This window comes from Chiloscyllium punctatum, chromosome 20 (genome assembly GCF_047496795.1).
Source record: "Chiloscyllium punctatum isolate Juve2018m chromosome 20, sChiPun1.3, whole genome shotgun sequence".
Lineage (NCBI taxonomy): Eukaryota > Metazoa > Chordata > Chondrichthyes > Orectolobiformes > Hemiscylliidae > Chiloscyllium > Chiloscyllium punctatum.
Window position 1 is genome coordinate 34,817,244 of NC_092758.1, and position 14,347 is coordinate 34,831,590.

Below are 14,347 nucleotides of genomic sequence, written 5' to 3' on the forward strand. Positions count from 1 at the left end.
CGGTGCTGCCAGGCATGCGGAAGTGTTGTACTATTGGGGGTCGTGGGGCGGGGAGAGGTGTTGGACAGAGTTTGGGGGTGGTGTTGGACAGTTGCGGGGGGCGGGGTTGGCCAGGGTTGGGGGTGGGGGCTCGTGCACTGTGTGCTTCTGCAGTCTCCTGAATGGGGAGCGGATTTTAAAAACTTCGAGCGCCAGAGAAAAGACATTTAATCGATTAACCAAATAATCAATTATCCAAATGAAATAGTGCCCACCCATCTTGTTCAGATAATTGAGGTTCCCCTGCATACTTCTACTGCCTTTATTATTTTCTAAGGATTCATTTAGTCTATCTTGTCTATACTTGACATATGCTTCCTTCTTTTTTCTTAACCAAACACTCAATTTCTTTAGTCATCCAGCATTCCCTACACCTACCAGCCTTTCCTTTCACCCTCACAGGAATATACTGTCTCTGAACTCTCGTTATCTCATTTTTGAAGGCTTCCCATTTTCCAGCCACTCTTTTACCTGTGAACATCTGCCCCTAATCAGCTTTTGAAAGTTCTTGCCTAATACCGTCAAAATTAGCCTTCCTCCAAATTAGAACTTCAACTTTTAGATCTGGTCTATCCTTTTCCATCACTATTTTAAAATTAGTAGAATTATGCTCACTGGCCCCAAAGTGCTCCCCCACTGACAGCTGAGTCACCTGCCCTGCCTTATTTCCCAAGAGTGAGTCAAGCTTTGCACCTTTTCTAGTTGGTACACCCATATATTGAATCAGAAAATTTTCCTGTACACACTTAACAAATTCCTCTCCATCTAAACCTTTAACACTATGGCAGTCCCAATCTATGTTTGGAAAGTTAAAATCCCCTACCATAACTACCCTATTATTCTTCCAGTTAACTGAGATTTTTCCCTTCCTCCATCTTGGATTACCCAGAATCCTTCTGACTCTTTTGTAATTTGTCGGTGGAACTGTTAATATTTGGAAGGTTGATAAAGTGATATGGCACCATTATTTTGGAAGCTGCATTGCAGATGTGGTGGCTAAAGGTGAACTAAGTTCTGGTTCATGATTATCCAACTATTTCCTTGTTTTTAGTGAGCTATTGATACACCTTGGTATTCCTTCTCCACCCAAAGTATTTTTCCCCGTGAGCGGATTCTGAGGAGGTGGCCGTGGCTGATGGACCACTCCCATTGTTTTGATGTGCACAGGCTGTCTTCGGAGGATTTCCATCTGCCTTTCACTCAAAAGTGGTTCTGCCAACAAAACTGTGACAATCTTCCTTTGGATTTCTGAAGGAGAGATTTCCAGGAGCTGTCTACCTGTTTAAGCAGCCTGCAGGAGGGGAAAAAAAATTGCTGGTTCCCAATGCTGTGGATTCACTCTCCTCCCCTCCCCCTTTAACCACCACCACCCCCAAAACCTTAAAGCTTCATCAGGCGCTGTCATCTCATATCACAGTCCCTTCGTCTGAAAACTGGCCTGTTACACTTTGGCCTGAAATGGAATAATTCTGAATTGTAGTTGAGAGTTAATGAAGAATCTTTTTCCTAAGCATGTGTATATCGTCTGAAATGAAGTATAACACTGAGCTTTGCTTATTGTGGTATTTCTTTTCCAGGTTTGTCATCCTCCATTTCTTTGGATGGGGAACTTCTGCAGAATTGGTTGGCCCAGACTGTTCAGGTTAAGACAGAAAACCTCCTGAGCCATTGGTCTTTGCACAGTGGAGCAGGAAATGAAGAGGCATCAAGTTTCCTGTCAGATAAACTTCTTCATGACGAGCAGTCATTACTTAGCATCGGTTCAGTGAACCGTGCCAGCGATCCTCAGTCAGAACCATCCTACGCACTGGAAAAGAAATCCAGGCACAAAGTAGGAGAAGACAGCAAGCCTAAATCCCTACAAGATTGCACAGGCATCATTCACACCAAGAATCAACAAAAGAAACAGCTGAACTGTCCACTAGATTGCACGTCCTGGTGTGATAACTCCGCTGAACTTTCTACGCAGGGCAGTTACACCAATGGGTCAAAGGGGCCAGCGTCAAAAGCCAATGGAAGTCACAAAAGGGCCAACGATATGCGAAAGATCAGCAAAAAGCAGGCCTCACATCATTCCAGTTCTAAAGCAGCGCTCCCCAGTACGTCCCCAATAAGGAATATCAGTCACATTGGTGAAATGTTGGACTACTTTGAACCTGCTTCATCTAAACCCAGTTCTTCAGTTAAAGTGCCTAATGCATCCACAAACCCTAAATCTTGGGTAACTTTCAAGATTCCAAAACCAAGAGAAAGCAGGAAGTCACAAGTGCAGAAGCAGGATCTGGGCAACAAATATCAGCAGCTGAGCCCAGACAGAGAAAAAAAGTCCAAAGAGCCAACAAAGATGAAGCAACTCTTCGACAACGAGACTGATGGCTATTTTTCTGATGCTGAAATGAGTGACTCGGACACAGAATCTATGGCAAATAGGTCACAAAGGCTTCAGCGCTTGAATTCAGAAAGCGTGGTGGTACACCGAAAATGTGGTGGAGAGGTTGTCAGAAGGAGCATTCTAGCTTCCTGAGTATCCAGGATAACTGGATAAAAAAGTCAGGTGGCTCAATTCCAATTACAACTCATGCGCTCATCTCTGCTGGTCATCTGACCCTTGAAATGCTTTCTGTGCAAGTTCTGACTTAGTGGTTAAAGATTCAGTGTCACTGCCTCTCTTCATTCTCTCCCCTACAGCTGCCAGCCTAACAAGATCATGTAGTGAACTTTTAAAATTCTAGTCAGTAAAAGCCCTTTGGAACAGTAGGTCATTCAACTTGTAATAAGCCAGCATGCAATCAAAGTAACTAACCATGGTATATAGTGTGTGGTTTATACCTTGGTGATCCATGAAATAATAATTTCATGATTCCAGAGTGCCAGCTATTTGATGCCCTATAACTTCAGGCATTGTATCACTGTCTTCTTTATTCTCCTCCTGTATTGTGCTTCTTCTACCCAATTCCTGCACGACAGTAGGAAAAGAAAACATAATTAAAAAACAGATGAAACTATACACTATATATTATAAAGCTAACTGGTTGACAGTAAGTTTAAGGCAGTGATTCAGTCTTTGAAAGAATTCATAAACCCTTCAAGCTTTAGTCTTGAGATTTGTGGCATCATCCAGAGTTGTTGATTGAATTGCTGCCTCATAACTCAGCACCAGCCATCTGTTATCCTACACTTAATGTAGAAACATTTGCCGAGTTTAGTTTCTGGTTCTGCACTGTCATAAAGTCACAGGAGGCTAAACAGTCACCCTATTTACTATTTTGGGGGCAAGATCATTGCTCTATCCAGGTTGGCAATCCGTCTGCATCATGTTGACACATGAGCAATCTGTTGGCAGACGTCACTCTCCTGTGATTAAGATTTTGAATAAGAAAAACAAAACTACTCTTCGGTGATGGTGATGACAACAAGCAAGCAGAAAAACAAAAATGACTAGAATTTTGTGGCATTTATCTTCTACTAAAAATAAAGCACAAAATGCACTTTTTGGAAGTCTGTCACAACGAAGGATGTGCTGACTTCATAGGCCGTTCAAGAGTTGCAAAGCAAAAGGGACTTTTTTTGTACTTTTAGAGATTTTAGGAAGTAGCCAGATGCTAAAAAGGAAGCTACAGCAGTATCAGTTATAAAGTATACTGGAGTCATACCCAGTAACACAGTTTATATTGCTCTAGGTATGTTATAGACAGTTACACACTATTATAATGTAGAAGTGTAACACCCTACAACTCATTTGAGTACATACCCAGTAACAATACATAGGCTTTGAAATTGTGCCATTGAGTATAAATGTTTGAAATTCATCTCTCCACTATTTTAACAAACAAATTGGCCTATTTAAACAGGTGAACACTTCCACTAAAATAGTGAGAGAAATTTCAAGCAAACATGAACATTCATACTCAGATATCCCAAGGCATGACTTCTGGGCCCAAAACATTATATGTAACACACAATGTATACAGCTAAACAGGAGTATAATAATGAGGAATTATTAGGGAAAACTATGACTCAGCCTGCTTGGCAGTAATGGTAGTATCGTGGAATTAGAATTGCTGTGGCCCACTCATTGTTCTAAAAAGGATTTTGGCCAGCAGCCTCATTAGTGTATGCAAAATGGGATCTTATGATGTACTTAGAACCTCAGTACAATTCAGAGGGCTGGCTCGTTAGAGTGTACTCTACCCGTATTCAACTCAGTTGAATTGTGTGGTAAAGAGGAAGATGCTCCAAAAATAATTAACTAATTGTTTCATTGGCCCAGGGGAGGCAGGAGTGCTACTCAGGGATCCACTAGAATAATGTGGACCTCTGCCACTTCAGCCATTTTTCAGGTCCCCAACCCGATTCCTTCCAGATCTCCCTGCCTGTTGACCTCCAAGTTTACTAATCCTACACAGGGTTGCGGCATGGGTGTCCATTTGGGGAATGAAACTGACTAGCAGCAAGGCAATGAGACCTTCACTGGATCTTGCCTCTCACCAGCAGAATGCTGGCCGCACATTTTTGCCTGGAATTATGATCAACCCTATTCTATAACACAGGTCTGTTATGTCTTGGTCACACCTTGCTTTACACAAGTGAATACAGCATCTAAAACAATATCTACTATATATTACATACATTCAGGCGTGTTCTGTCCAGTAATATGCAGTATTATAGTGTATGCAGGAGTGTTAAACCCCTGTACAACAGTTTGTTGAATGTAAAATAATTTTGCATTGCTTAATATCAGGGTGTATTACTTGGTAAAACATTTTCAAGTATCAAACTTTCTAAAGCTATCTTAATGCCCTGTTCAGCATCAGCACCGAATTCACTAATGTACATTTAAAGGATGTATTGGGTAAGTGAAAGCTAAATCCAAAGGACATATCTCAATATTCCATACTTCCGCCTTTCAAAAGACAATGTACATAGATTACAACACTGATTCTCAGTAGGAACATTAATAGGCGGGGGTCACTTTCCATATATGTATGCTAAAGACATCCAGCTCTACCTCTACACTGTTTCTCTCAGTCCCACTACCGCCTCTGTGCTTCTGGATTTGTCTGCCTGACATCAAGTCTTGAATGAGACGTCTGTGAAGTAAACACTTGGAAGTCAACAGTTCCAGCCCTCACCAGGCTTGCATCATTATCATTGACTTTACTTTCCTCCTTGGCCACTTGTTCCATCAGAATTTAGCTGTTCATCTACTGCAATCACTGGCTCAATTCCATCTGATCTTTATTTTTAACCACAGAACTGTTGCCCACCTGTGACTTTGTTTCTTTTAATGTCTTCCTCACTGACTTATTAAACTCTAGCTGATCTAAAAATGTCACCATATATCCCACATTAAAAGCTAAAGTTGCTATAGTCCTACCAGACTATAAGAATGCTCTCTCATTAGAGAGAGATGCCTGATCACCATGCCTCAAGCAAGGGGAGAGGTTGAGAAGGAAAGTCCTTCATGATAAGCTTATCTAGTGCATAATCCATATCATTGATAATATTCTCCATTGCAAACCAGCCAACTGAGCGAACCAGTTGGATCTGCTGGTATTCCATTGAGATTACTTTTCAGCAAGCATGATGAAACCTTGCTTACGCACATAATTGGAAGCTGTAGAACATCTCCTGTGAAGCCGTGTGAACAAAACAGTTAGAGGAATTTCCCAATTTCTGTCTCACTTAACCATCATTTTTTCCATGCCGGCCTACAGTGAATCCAGTCAGCAAGTGTTTAAAATGTAAAGTCTTGGTGATTTGTCAACAATCCTATTAAGGCCTCATACCACTCCATCTCCTAGACCCTTAAACTCTCCCATTCTGGCTTTTTTGATTAACCCCTCCATATAACTCATCATTAGTGCCAAGGCCATCAGCTAACTCAATGTTATTCTTCAGAACTTCCTCCCTAATGTGTTACATTAAACAGATGACTTAATCTTTAGGCAGTAAGATTAAAGTATTTGTGTTGAATGAAAGTTGTATAAAGATTGCTATTCGTACCCAAAGATATGACCATTTCAAATTTCAACTGTGACAGTCTTTAAACTTTACAACCACAATCAAGTTTGTGGTAAGTTCAAAGAAGGCTTATCAGATGACCACTCACACTTATAATATAAGCTAAAAGATAATTTTGTTTCTCGGGAAGCTTTCAGTCACTTAAAAAATAAGTTGGAGGCAAGATAAAGTTTAGTCCCTCATTCCTTAAACTTGTTAGTCATTGAATGTGTTACTAATGGTTCAGGTTAACTTTTTAAAATTTTTTGCTAATGATACATTACCTTGCACAGAACGCTTCTGTGATAGGAATTTCTCATCAACAAAGGAAGTCCTTACAAAAAGAACTTCCTGATAACATTGGTACTTACTGAAAACTCACAGGATGTGTTGTTAACCAGAGATATCTAAACCAAAGTTACAGCACTTCTGGCCAATAAGTAGCAACTATGACTGAAAACCTAATTTGAGATGAGGTTTGCTTGTGGTTTCTTAAGCACCTGCAGCCTTGTCATATGGGCCTGAAATAGCACGTGACTGTGATGATTAATTCAGATTTGCAGTGATCAGAACTTCAAAGGACTCCATTAAAATGCACAATTTAGACCGTGCTGTCTGTTCACTGTGATGCACTAAATCTCAAGTTAAATAAGGTCTGTATATTCATAAGGCCAGCAAAACTACAGTTTCATTTTTGCCTTCACTGCCAGTATGGAACAATTCTGGGTTAGATCTGCTGCAGCTTAGGGCTTACTCTGGGTTTCTCAGTATTGTGCTGTATTGAAACCTTGAGTCTGGATTAGTGGTGCTGGAAGAGCACAGCAGTTCAGGCAGCATCCAAGTAGAAACATTGAGTACCATGTCTTTCTACTCCTCCTGCACCAAATAACATAATTTGTTTAACATGGTCTTAATCCTGACCCTGTTTCAAAAATGCATTTCCATCAAACTTGCCCAAAAAAATACAACTTAAAATTGAGACAAATAATAAAGCAAGATTCATTGATCTGACTGGTTCTATAAAATCACAGTTGCTATTTCTTGCCTTGAAGTAAACTAACAACAGTTGTTGACTCTATTGCATTGTCTTAGTATTCCTCTTATATGGGTCAGTATGTTAGATAGCTGCATAATTTCACTGAGTTCTCTCTAAAATAATTGGGATGCTTCTGTTAACTGCCACCAGCTCCTTTCCCTGGTATAAATAACTTTGGCTGGGAAGGCAGTGTAAATTATATATTGGTATCTGTTCTCTTTAAGAGGTTCCTTGTTTGGAAAACTGAGGAGTCTGCACCTGTGTTTTGCTTCATTATGTGCCAAAAGCAAATAGAAATGCAGTCAGGCTAGAAGATCCATGACTGTCCATAAAAGGAAGCCTCATCTTCCCAGTTTTGATGCTGTCTGGACATCCCATTTAGTTTATGGTGATTCCTGTATAACTGTCATGTGATGTTGTGAAGATGATCAGCATCCCCACAAATATGCTTCTGTATCAATGACATTACTTCAACAAAAGGTAACTCATAGTTTATGGGAAGTTTACCATTCTCTCTCACTGATATGTCACGTGTGTTGAGTCTTTTAGCTCATAAACATTCAAACACGTGTGAAAATGACACCAAATAAAGGAAAGTTCAGATGAACAACATAAAATGTTGAGTTCCCGCAGGGACTGACCCATGCCAAGACTATTGTAAGAATCTGTTTACATCAAGACCAGCATCTTTCACAATTTAGTAGCAGTGCCCTTGAGCATGGATGTCTCACAGGTCTTTGAGTGGGTTATGTGGTACATTTCTGTATGATTTGGTAGTAAGCCACACAGACTTGCAAAGTTCCAGGTTTGAATCCTTGCTGATCTTGGCCTGAATCGTAACAGATGAGTTGTCATTAGCCAGTAGTGTCTCCGAGCAAGAAAAAAAGAATGAAAACATCTGGATGTGTTATTCCTGACTGGTGTCTGATGGGTTTAAATATGTGAGATTAGAGTTTAGCAGTCTAGCCAAGCCTATCCATAGTAATCACTACACTCTCAGGTCACGTATGTGAATTGATTATTTGGTGTGGCCTCTGGTAGTTGATTCCTCATTTTGAGTCATTTTCTTCGGGAGAGGAGGGAGGGGAAAAAAGGGCCATTGGTATTATCCGTGTCCTTAGAACATATCATTGGTTTGAAAAAAGACTTACTGTTCCTGCACTTTGACTCTAATCATGCATAACTTCAAAGAGACACCTGATGATGACTATATATTGGCATTTGTTGCTGGTAATTGCAAAGATTAGCATTTCCTGTATGGATTGGAGTCTCTGAACTCCTCAAAAATTGAGGGTGTTTCAGTTATTGTCACACTAATAACTAAATGTAACCAGGGACTGGAATTTCTCATCTATTTTGATGCTTTGCTTCATTACATTACCACTTGAGGCAGTCTGGAAAGAATGGAACACACTGAACCTGGGTCTGCAAACTGAATCCTTAGAATCAAAGACTAGCACAATCTTATCAAGAGCACTGTTAATTTAAGGAAAATGCAATTGGAAACATTTGTTCCTCTCAAGTCACTTTAAATGTGAAAGTGTTTAAATTTAATTTTTTTGTTAAATGGTTAGGAAGAGCCTTCACTTAGTAAAACAGAAAACGCTTGTCATTCCCTTTGTAATCTATCAGCTCCTCAGCAATTCCCTTCTAATGAATCATTTTGGATATAATGAAGTCATCAATCAGTTAATATTTATTTGCCTTGGCCCATACTCAATAATGTCCTTAAGACATATGTGATGCATTTTTTTCAAAAAAGCTATTTGGTTAAACCATCAGAGAAGTAAATGTCACTTCATTGTAAGCATACAATATCAGATCCCAGGAGCCTAGTTTCCCTGCATTAAACACAGCCTGTATTCCTGAGAGGAAAAGGGCCTCCTCCCTGATTTCTGCTGATTTCGCTATGAGTTCATTACAACTGGATGCATGGAAATAACCCACACATGACTGGCCCTCTGGTATTCTCAATTCATCTCCTCCGGGAAGACCGTTGGCCTTTTCCCCAGATAGTCAATTTTAGAGCAAACACTTCTGTGTTCCTCACAGTCATCGAATTGTGCTGTGCTCTTCTAGTGCCTAAACGATTCTTGTTTTTATAAGTAACCATCTTTTATGTACATGTCATTAGAAACAAGTGTGTTAAACTACAATCTCAGCCTGAAAAGTGTGCACAGCTCACTAATTGGTTATCATATAGTTGAACTAATTACCAGCTAGCCTATTGATACTGCACAATGTTACTGAGAAGTCAATATTAAATTTGCTTTGTTTTTCTGTCAATGTTGTTTGTGCTCCACTCTGAATCCCATTATCACATACAATGATCGTTCTTCCAACTGCTGCAATCTGAAACTGTCAGTAGATATTACGTGGCTTGTGCTTGTAAACCCAAGAAAACAGTTGGTGGAGAGGAAAAAGCACGGTGATTGTGGAAAAATCACAGGCTAATTTAAACTCCTGTAGAGTGCATGTGTACCAACTGTGAAATTGTTTATTAAGCCTTCAACAATGGTTTTTCACAACATGTCCCAATACATTTTGCCCAGATCTATTTGCCCAGGTAGTCCTGGGCAGAACCATAAGACAGTCTAAAAACAAAATAAAAACAGCCTAAGTGTGTCTGAGTTAAATGATATTCATTGATACATTACAGTTTATATTATTTTAGACTTCTCAATTCATTGCTGTTTCCATTTCCTTTCATTTGTTCTGTACCTTCCTCAACAAAATAATCTTTATCTCTTAAGATAAAGTTGTGTGTTTATTAGTAAAACTTGTACAAAATCCTGATCAATTTATCATGCTAGATATTAATCACTCCATTTTTAAAATCTATCAATGGGTTTCCAACCATAGGCTTTGAGTTAATCATTTTGGAAAAAACTTTTAACAATCTGGTGTAGAAGTCATTCATCCATATTTCCTTGTAGAGTAAAATTGGTGAAATGTATACCAAGATTAGAAGCATACAATTGGAACAATTGCTTTAGTCAAAGATTGATTCATGTTTTATTAACCTCTTGTCAAGATAGGAATAAAAGTATGCAGCTGGATTTAATCAGTGAGTTGGGCTGGTAGAAGCATGAGTTGATTAAGTTTTTCAAAAACCTATCAAGGGTTCTGAGCCTACAAAAATCCTGTTTATGGTACCACTGAAGATAAAATGGTAGACAAATTTTGGAGTAAATACCTCAGCTTCTTAAATTGTACTCTTATAAACATTCAGGATTCTCCTAATATGCTAATTGACAAATACTTTGTGTAATTTATCAAAATGACTTTTGAATGTGGCTTTTATATATAGCAAAGCCAAGTTCTGTTATAGACCCATTAATATACACTCACAGTTAGATGTTACAGACAGACGATGTTCTCATAAGTAATGAACATGTTCCAAAATAATGCTCTAGATTAGAGAAGTAATGAGAAATATATAATTCAAAGGATATATGTAGAGATGCCTTAGCAATAATGACATATATATGCCCTGTGTAGGCACACCTCCCCATTCTTCCCCATGCAGCCTCTGTAGTCTAAAATGGGTAGTGGAGCTCATCAACATTTACAGACATTATGTAACCAAAAGCCCAAATATTTAAATCTAAAAAGAGAAAATGAATGATGTGTATTGCAGACCAAAGCTGAATAACTCTCTGCTTGTGAAGGGAGTGTCTTAATACAACTAAACAGACATAAACCATAGTAAAAGGGAAAGTGTGTGGCAGTTTTAGAAGTAGTTGCCTGTCAGGTTCTTAGTCTGTGGAATGGCCTAAATTATTGGTAGGTGGAGTTGAAATACAGGGCTGTGTGGACGAACAAGAAGGGCAAGAAAAAGAGAGATTTTGGAGTCTGATGTAAATGTGAAGCACAAATTCTATGCTAACACGTTTAAATTAAGCAAGATCTGTGTCAGAGTGACTACACCAAGCAAAAGTAACTTTCTTGGAGCAGCTCAACTGCCCTGTATAGTTATCCCATCCAGCTCAGATCTAGGCACCCTCTGCAATTTCTCAAAATCATTAAGGTACAGAGAAGAATTACAGTGTTTGCAAGAAGTCTATTTCATAAGTCTCTGTAATGCACAGAATGATGAACATTCAAGAACATAAATTTGGCTCTAATCAGGAGCTTTATATGGTTTGTGTGCGGAGTGACAAATTCTGGGAGCAAGTTGTGACCAATGGTCTAACTGAGTGAATCAGACAGCTGTATATGTGTAGTAGTGTATTAAAATGAGGGTATTATGGCACAGTGGTAAAGTCCAGAAGTATGGGTTCGAGTCCCACTTACCCCACAGATCTGAACAGGTTAATTATTCTAAAGTCAGTGGCATATTTGGAGTGCATTACAGACCAGAATCTGATTCAGTGATTCCTGTTGATTTTCATGTTTAATCAGCAGGCATCCAGGAGGTTATCACTGGCGCAGGAATTTGTTAATAAGCTGAGCATGTAAAACTTTCACCTGACTCCACTTGATGAAATTCTAGCCTTGAAGTTGCTCCTGATCTGTTAATTGTGTTTTTAAAGATTGTGCTGTTTTACTTTTACTAGGAGATGAGATAATTTGTGCATTTTACTTTTGAACTGATAAATCTGAGTTGCAGATACTATCAACTATTGTTGATGTCAGATGGTGCTGACAACTCAGGATTGTGAAGGTATTACTGCATTTTACTGGAAAATAACTTGCAACTAATGAATTCTAAGACCCATGTAATACGTATGGAAAAAAAGCAACAATACTTTCTCAAGAAGAGGTAGCCAGTGTGTCTAACATTGTGGTTCATATAAATTTCCAGTTGTAGGATACATAGACTAGTATAAATAATTCACACACCATCATTGATTTGGAGTCATTGCACAAGCTTATTGAATGGTCAGCTCATGACCAATACTAACAAGTTGAAGAAACTGATGAAATTATAGATGTTTCAGAATGGATATTCTGCTCCAGTTTCTCAAAAGGAGTCACATTCAGACTCTGTAGATTACCTGTGCTTGCTGTATCAATGTAAAGGGCAAATAGATTCGGTAATGTAGTGTAAACAGAGATATAGACAACATTTGAAAAAACAGCTTTCCATATTCAGGTTTTGTTAGACTGTAGCAACAGTATGTACCATAGGAACTCCAGACCTTACTAAACACACTGCCTTTTACCAGTGCTTGTTTCAATGTGCTTAAACAGTTAACAAAATATATACATATACGCTGTTTGCTGATACTGTATTCCAATCCTAGACCATACTGCCTGCTGAGTAGTTTCTTCCATCATATGTACTCATTACAGAAACTGCAAAAGAAAGGAATCTTGTCTGTTGTCCGAATTAAGTTGCTGTCTGCGCTGTATGTAAAATATTAAAATTCAGTGTGAGCTCTTGGGGAGGTCACACAATTATGGCAAGCAGGGGACCGAGTATGTCTTTTGTTTCAAGGAAAAGTGATGTGCCATTTGTTAATAAAGAGAATAATGGAGATGATATATATAAAGAAGAAATGCTATTTTAAATTATTTTTGGCTTTTTTTTTGCAATATTTATTTTCTTGTATTAGAGTACTTATAAATCCTTTGTAGAGAAGAAATGTATTTTCCATTAGTGCAAAAGGAATCGTATAAACTGCAGACCTATTAATCTTTTGTACATTTTCCATGTCAGCGACCTTTAAAGCAATATGATGTATCAGAAGTTGTGTACTTTGTGTAACTGCATTGCTGTTAATGTTGACTTGGAATTGCTAAGTTCTCTAATTGTCCAATTTTTGATCTCAATTGGAGCATAAGTTGCAGTTCAGAGTCTTGAGAGAGAGAGAGAGAGAGAGGAAGAGACCCTCAACAGACGCTGGAACATCTTGTACAGAAGGAGACTGTGCAGAGAGGGACTCTATACACAAAGAGAAAGAAATCGCTGATTAATGAGTTTGATAACTTGGCATTTGTCAGATCATTGGCAGCATACAATCAATAAAGCAGTGTTTTACAAGTAAACAGTAGTCTTACTTTTCAATTACTTTCTCCCCATTTTATCCTGAGGCCGATGACCCCAGTTGTATGTGTACAGTAACTCATCCTGGAGGCAGTTCACCAGCTGTCAGGGGAAATATTTGCAGAATTTTCAATTCCAGTCAGAAGCAGAGGTGGAAATGTTCAAATATTGATGCCTTAGAGCAGTGTGCTGGCCTTCCAGCTTAGCCATTTTCATTTTGGGAGAAGCTGGAGTGGACATGGAGAGAGCCTTATGGTTGCAGACCTGGTGGGGAGGATGGGGCAGAACTATCCTGCTGGAGAATTATTTCCCTTGCATCCACCAAGGTCCTCAAGCATTGACCAGGAGAAGAACTGACAACTTGGCACCTCTGGCCTTTATTAAATTCAAAGTTTATTGAATGTTTTGTACACAGTACATTTCCATCATGGGGCATCCTCTCTATTACATATATTGATAGCCCTACCTTGGGCAGTAAAGCTGCCAATCTCTTGTTGCTTGGAGTTGCCTCCCATTTTTTATTGAATATATATCAACTCAGGATGTTTGGTGGTCATGGAAAACGCTGAATAATTTCAAATCTTTGCTCTCACTTGTTCATTAATAGGATGTTGTCTGCATTAAGGACAGCATTAATTGCTATCCATAATTCCCCTTGAACAGATGGTGAGCTGTCATTTTTAAATATATTGGAGTGGTTGGCTAGACTACATTAAATTGCAGTTTAATCAGAATCAACCACACTGCTTTAAATCTGGAGTTAAATAAGGCCAGGTAAGGAAAACACATTTCCCTCCGTAATGACCAAGGATGGACGGTTGCAACACTTCCTTCTAGACCCACTCCTCCATTGGTCATGCTAAAATATTTTAACAGATATAACAAGTCAGCCAGGTTTCTTTACCCAAAGAATAACGAGTTTATCATATGTTATACTTCAACAAATACACAAAGATTATTGACATTCCAGCATCCCAAATTTAAAATGAGGCAAATATGGGTAACCAGTGACCTCTATAATCCTGAAGGACAAAAGAAAAAACTATGGTCAAACACCCCACAGAACAGAAAATACAATTGCAACATTGCTGAGAAATAAATTCATACAATTACCCTCTGGCAACCCCTATCCCTACCCCCAGCTGCATTGTGTTAATGAATCTTATTAAAACTTCACAAAAGATAACAGAAAATGCATGATTAATAACTTGAGTACATATGCCAGAATGTCAAAGCAATAGACTCCAGGATGAACTTTGGATCATTCGGGAGGCAGA

The 14,347-nt window shown here is 38.9% G+C and overlaps 1 protein-coding gene across 7 annotated transcripts in view; it reads left to right on the forward strand.

The window, feature by feature from the left end:
• The window catches only part of jade2 (jade family PHD finger 2), a 220,699-nt gene extending 207,627 nt beyond the window's left edge, over positions 1-13,072 (forward strand). For all 7 annotated transcript variants that reach the window (XM_072590651.1, XM_072590658.1, XM_072590653.1 and 4 more), the window contains one exon: positions 1,617-13,072. In XM_072590651.1, coding sequence (XP_072446752.1) covers positions 1,617-2,563 — 947 coding nt within the window. In that variant the 3' untranslated portion in view covers positions 2,564-13,072. The remainder of the gene's footprint in view (positions 1-1,616) is intronic.
• The last annotated feature ends 1,275 nt before the right edge of the window (positions 13,073-14,347 follow it).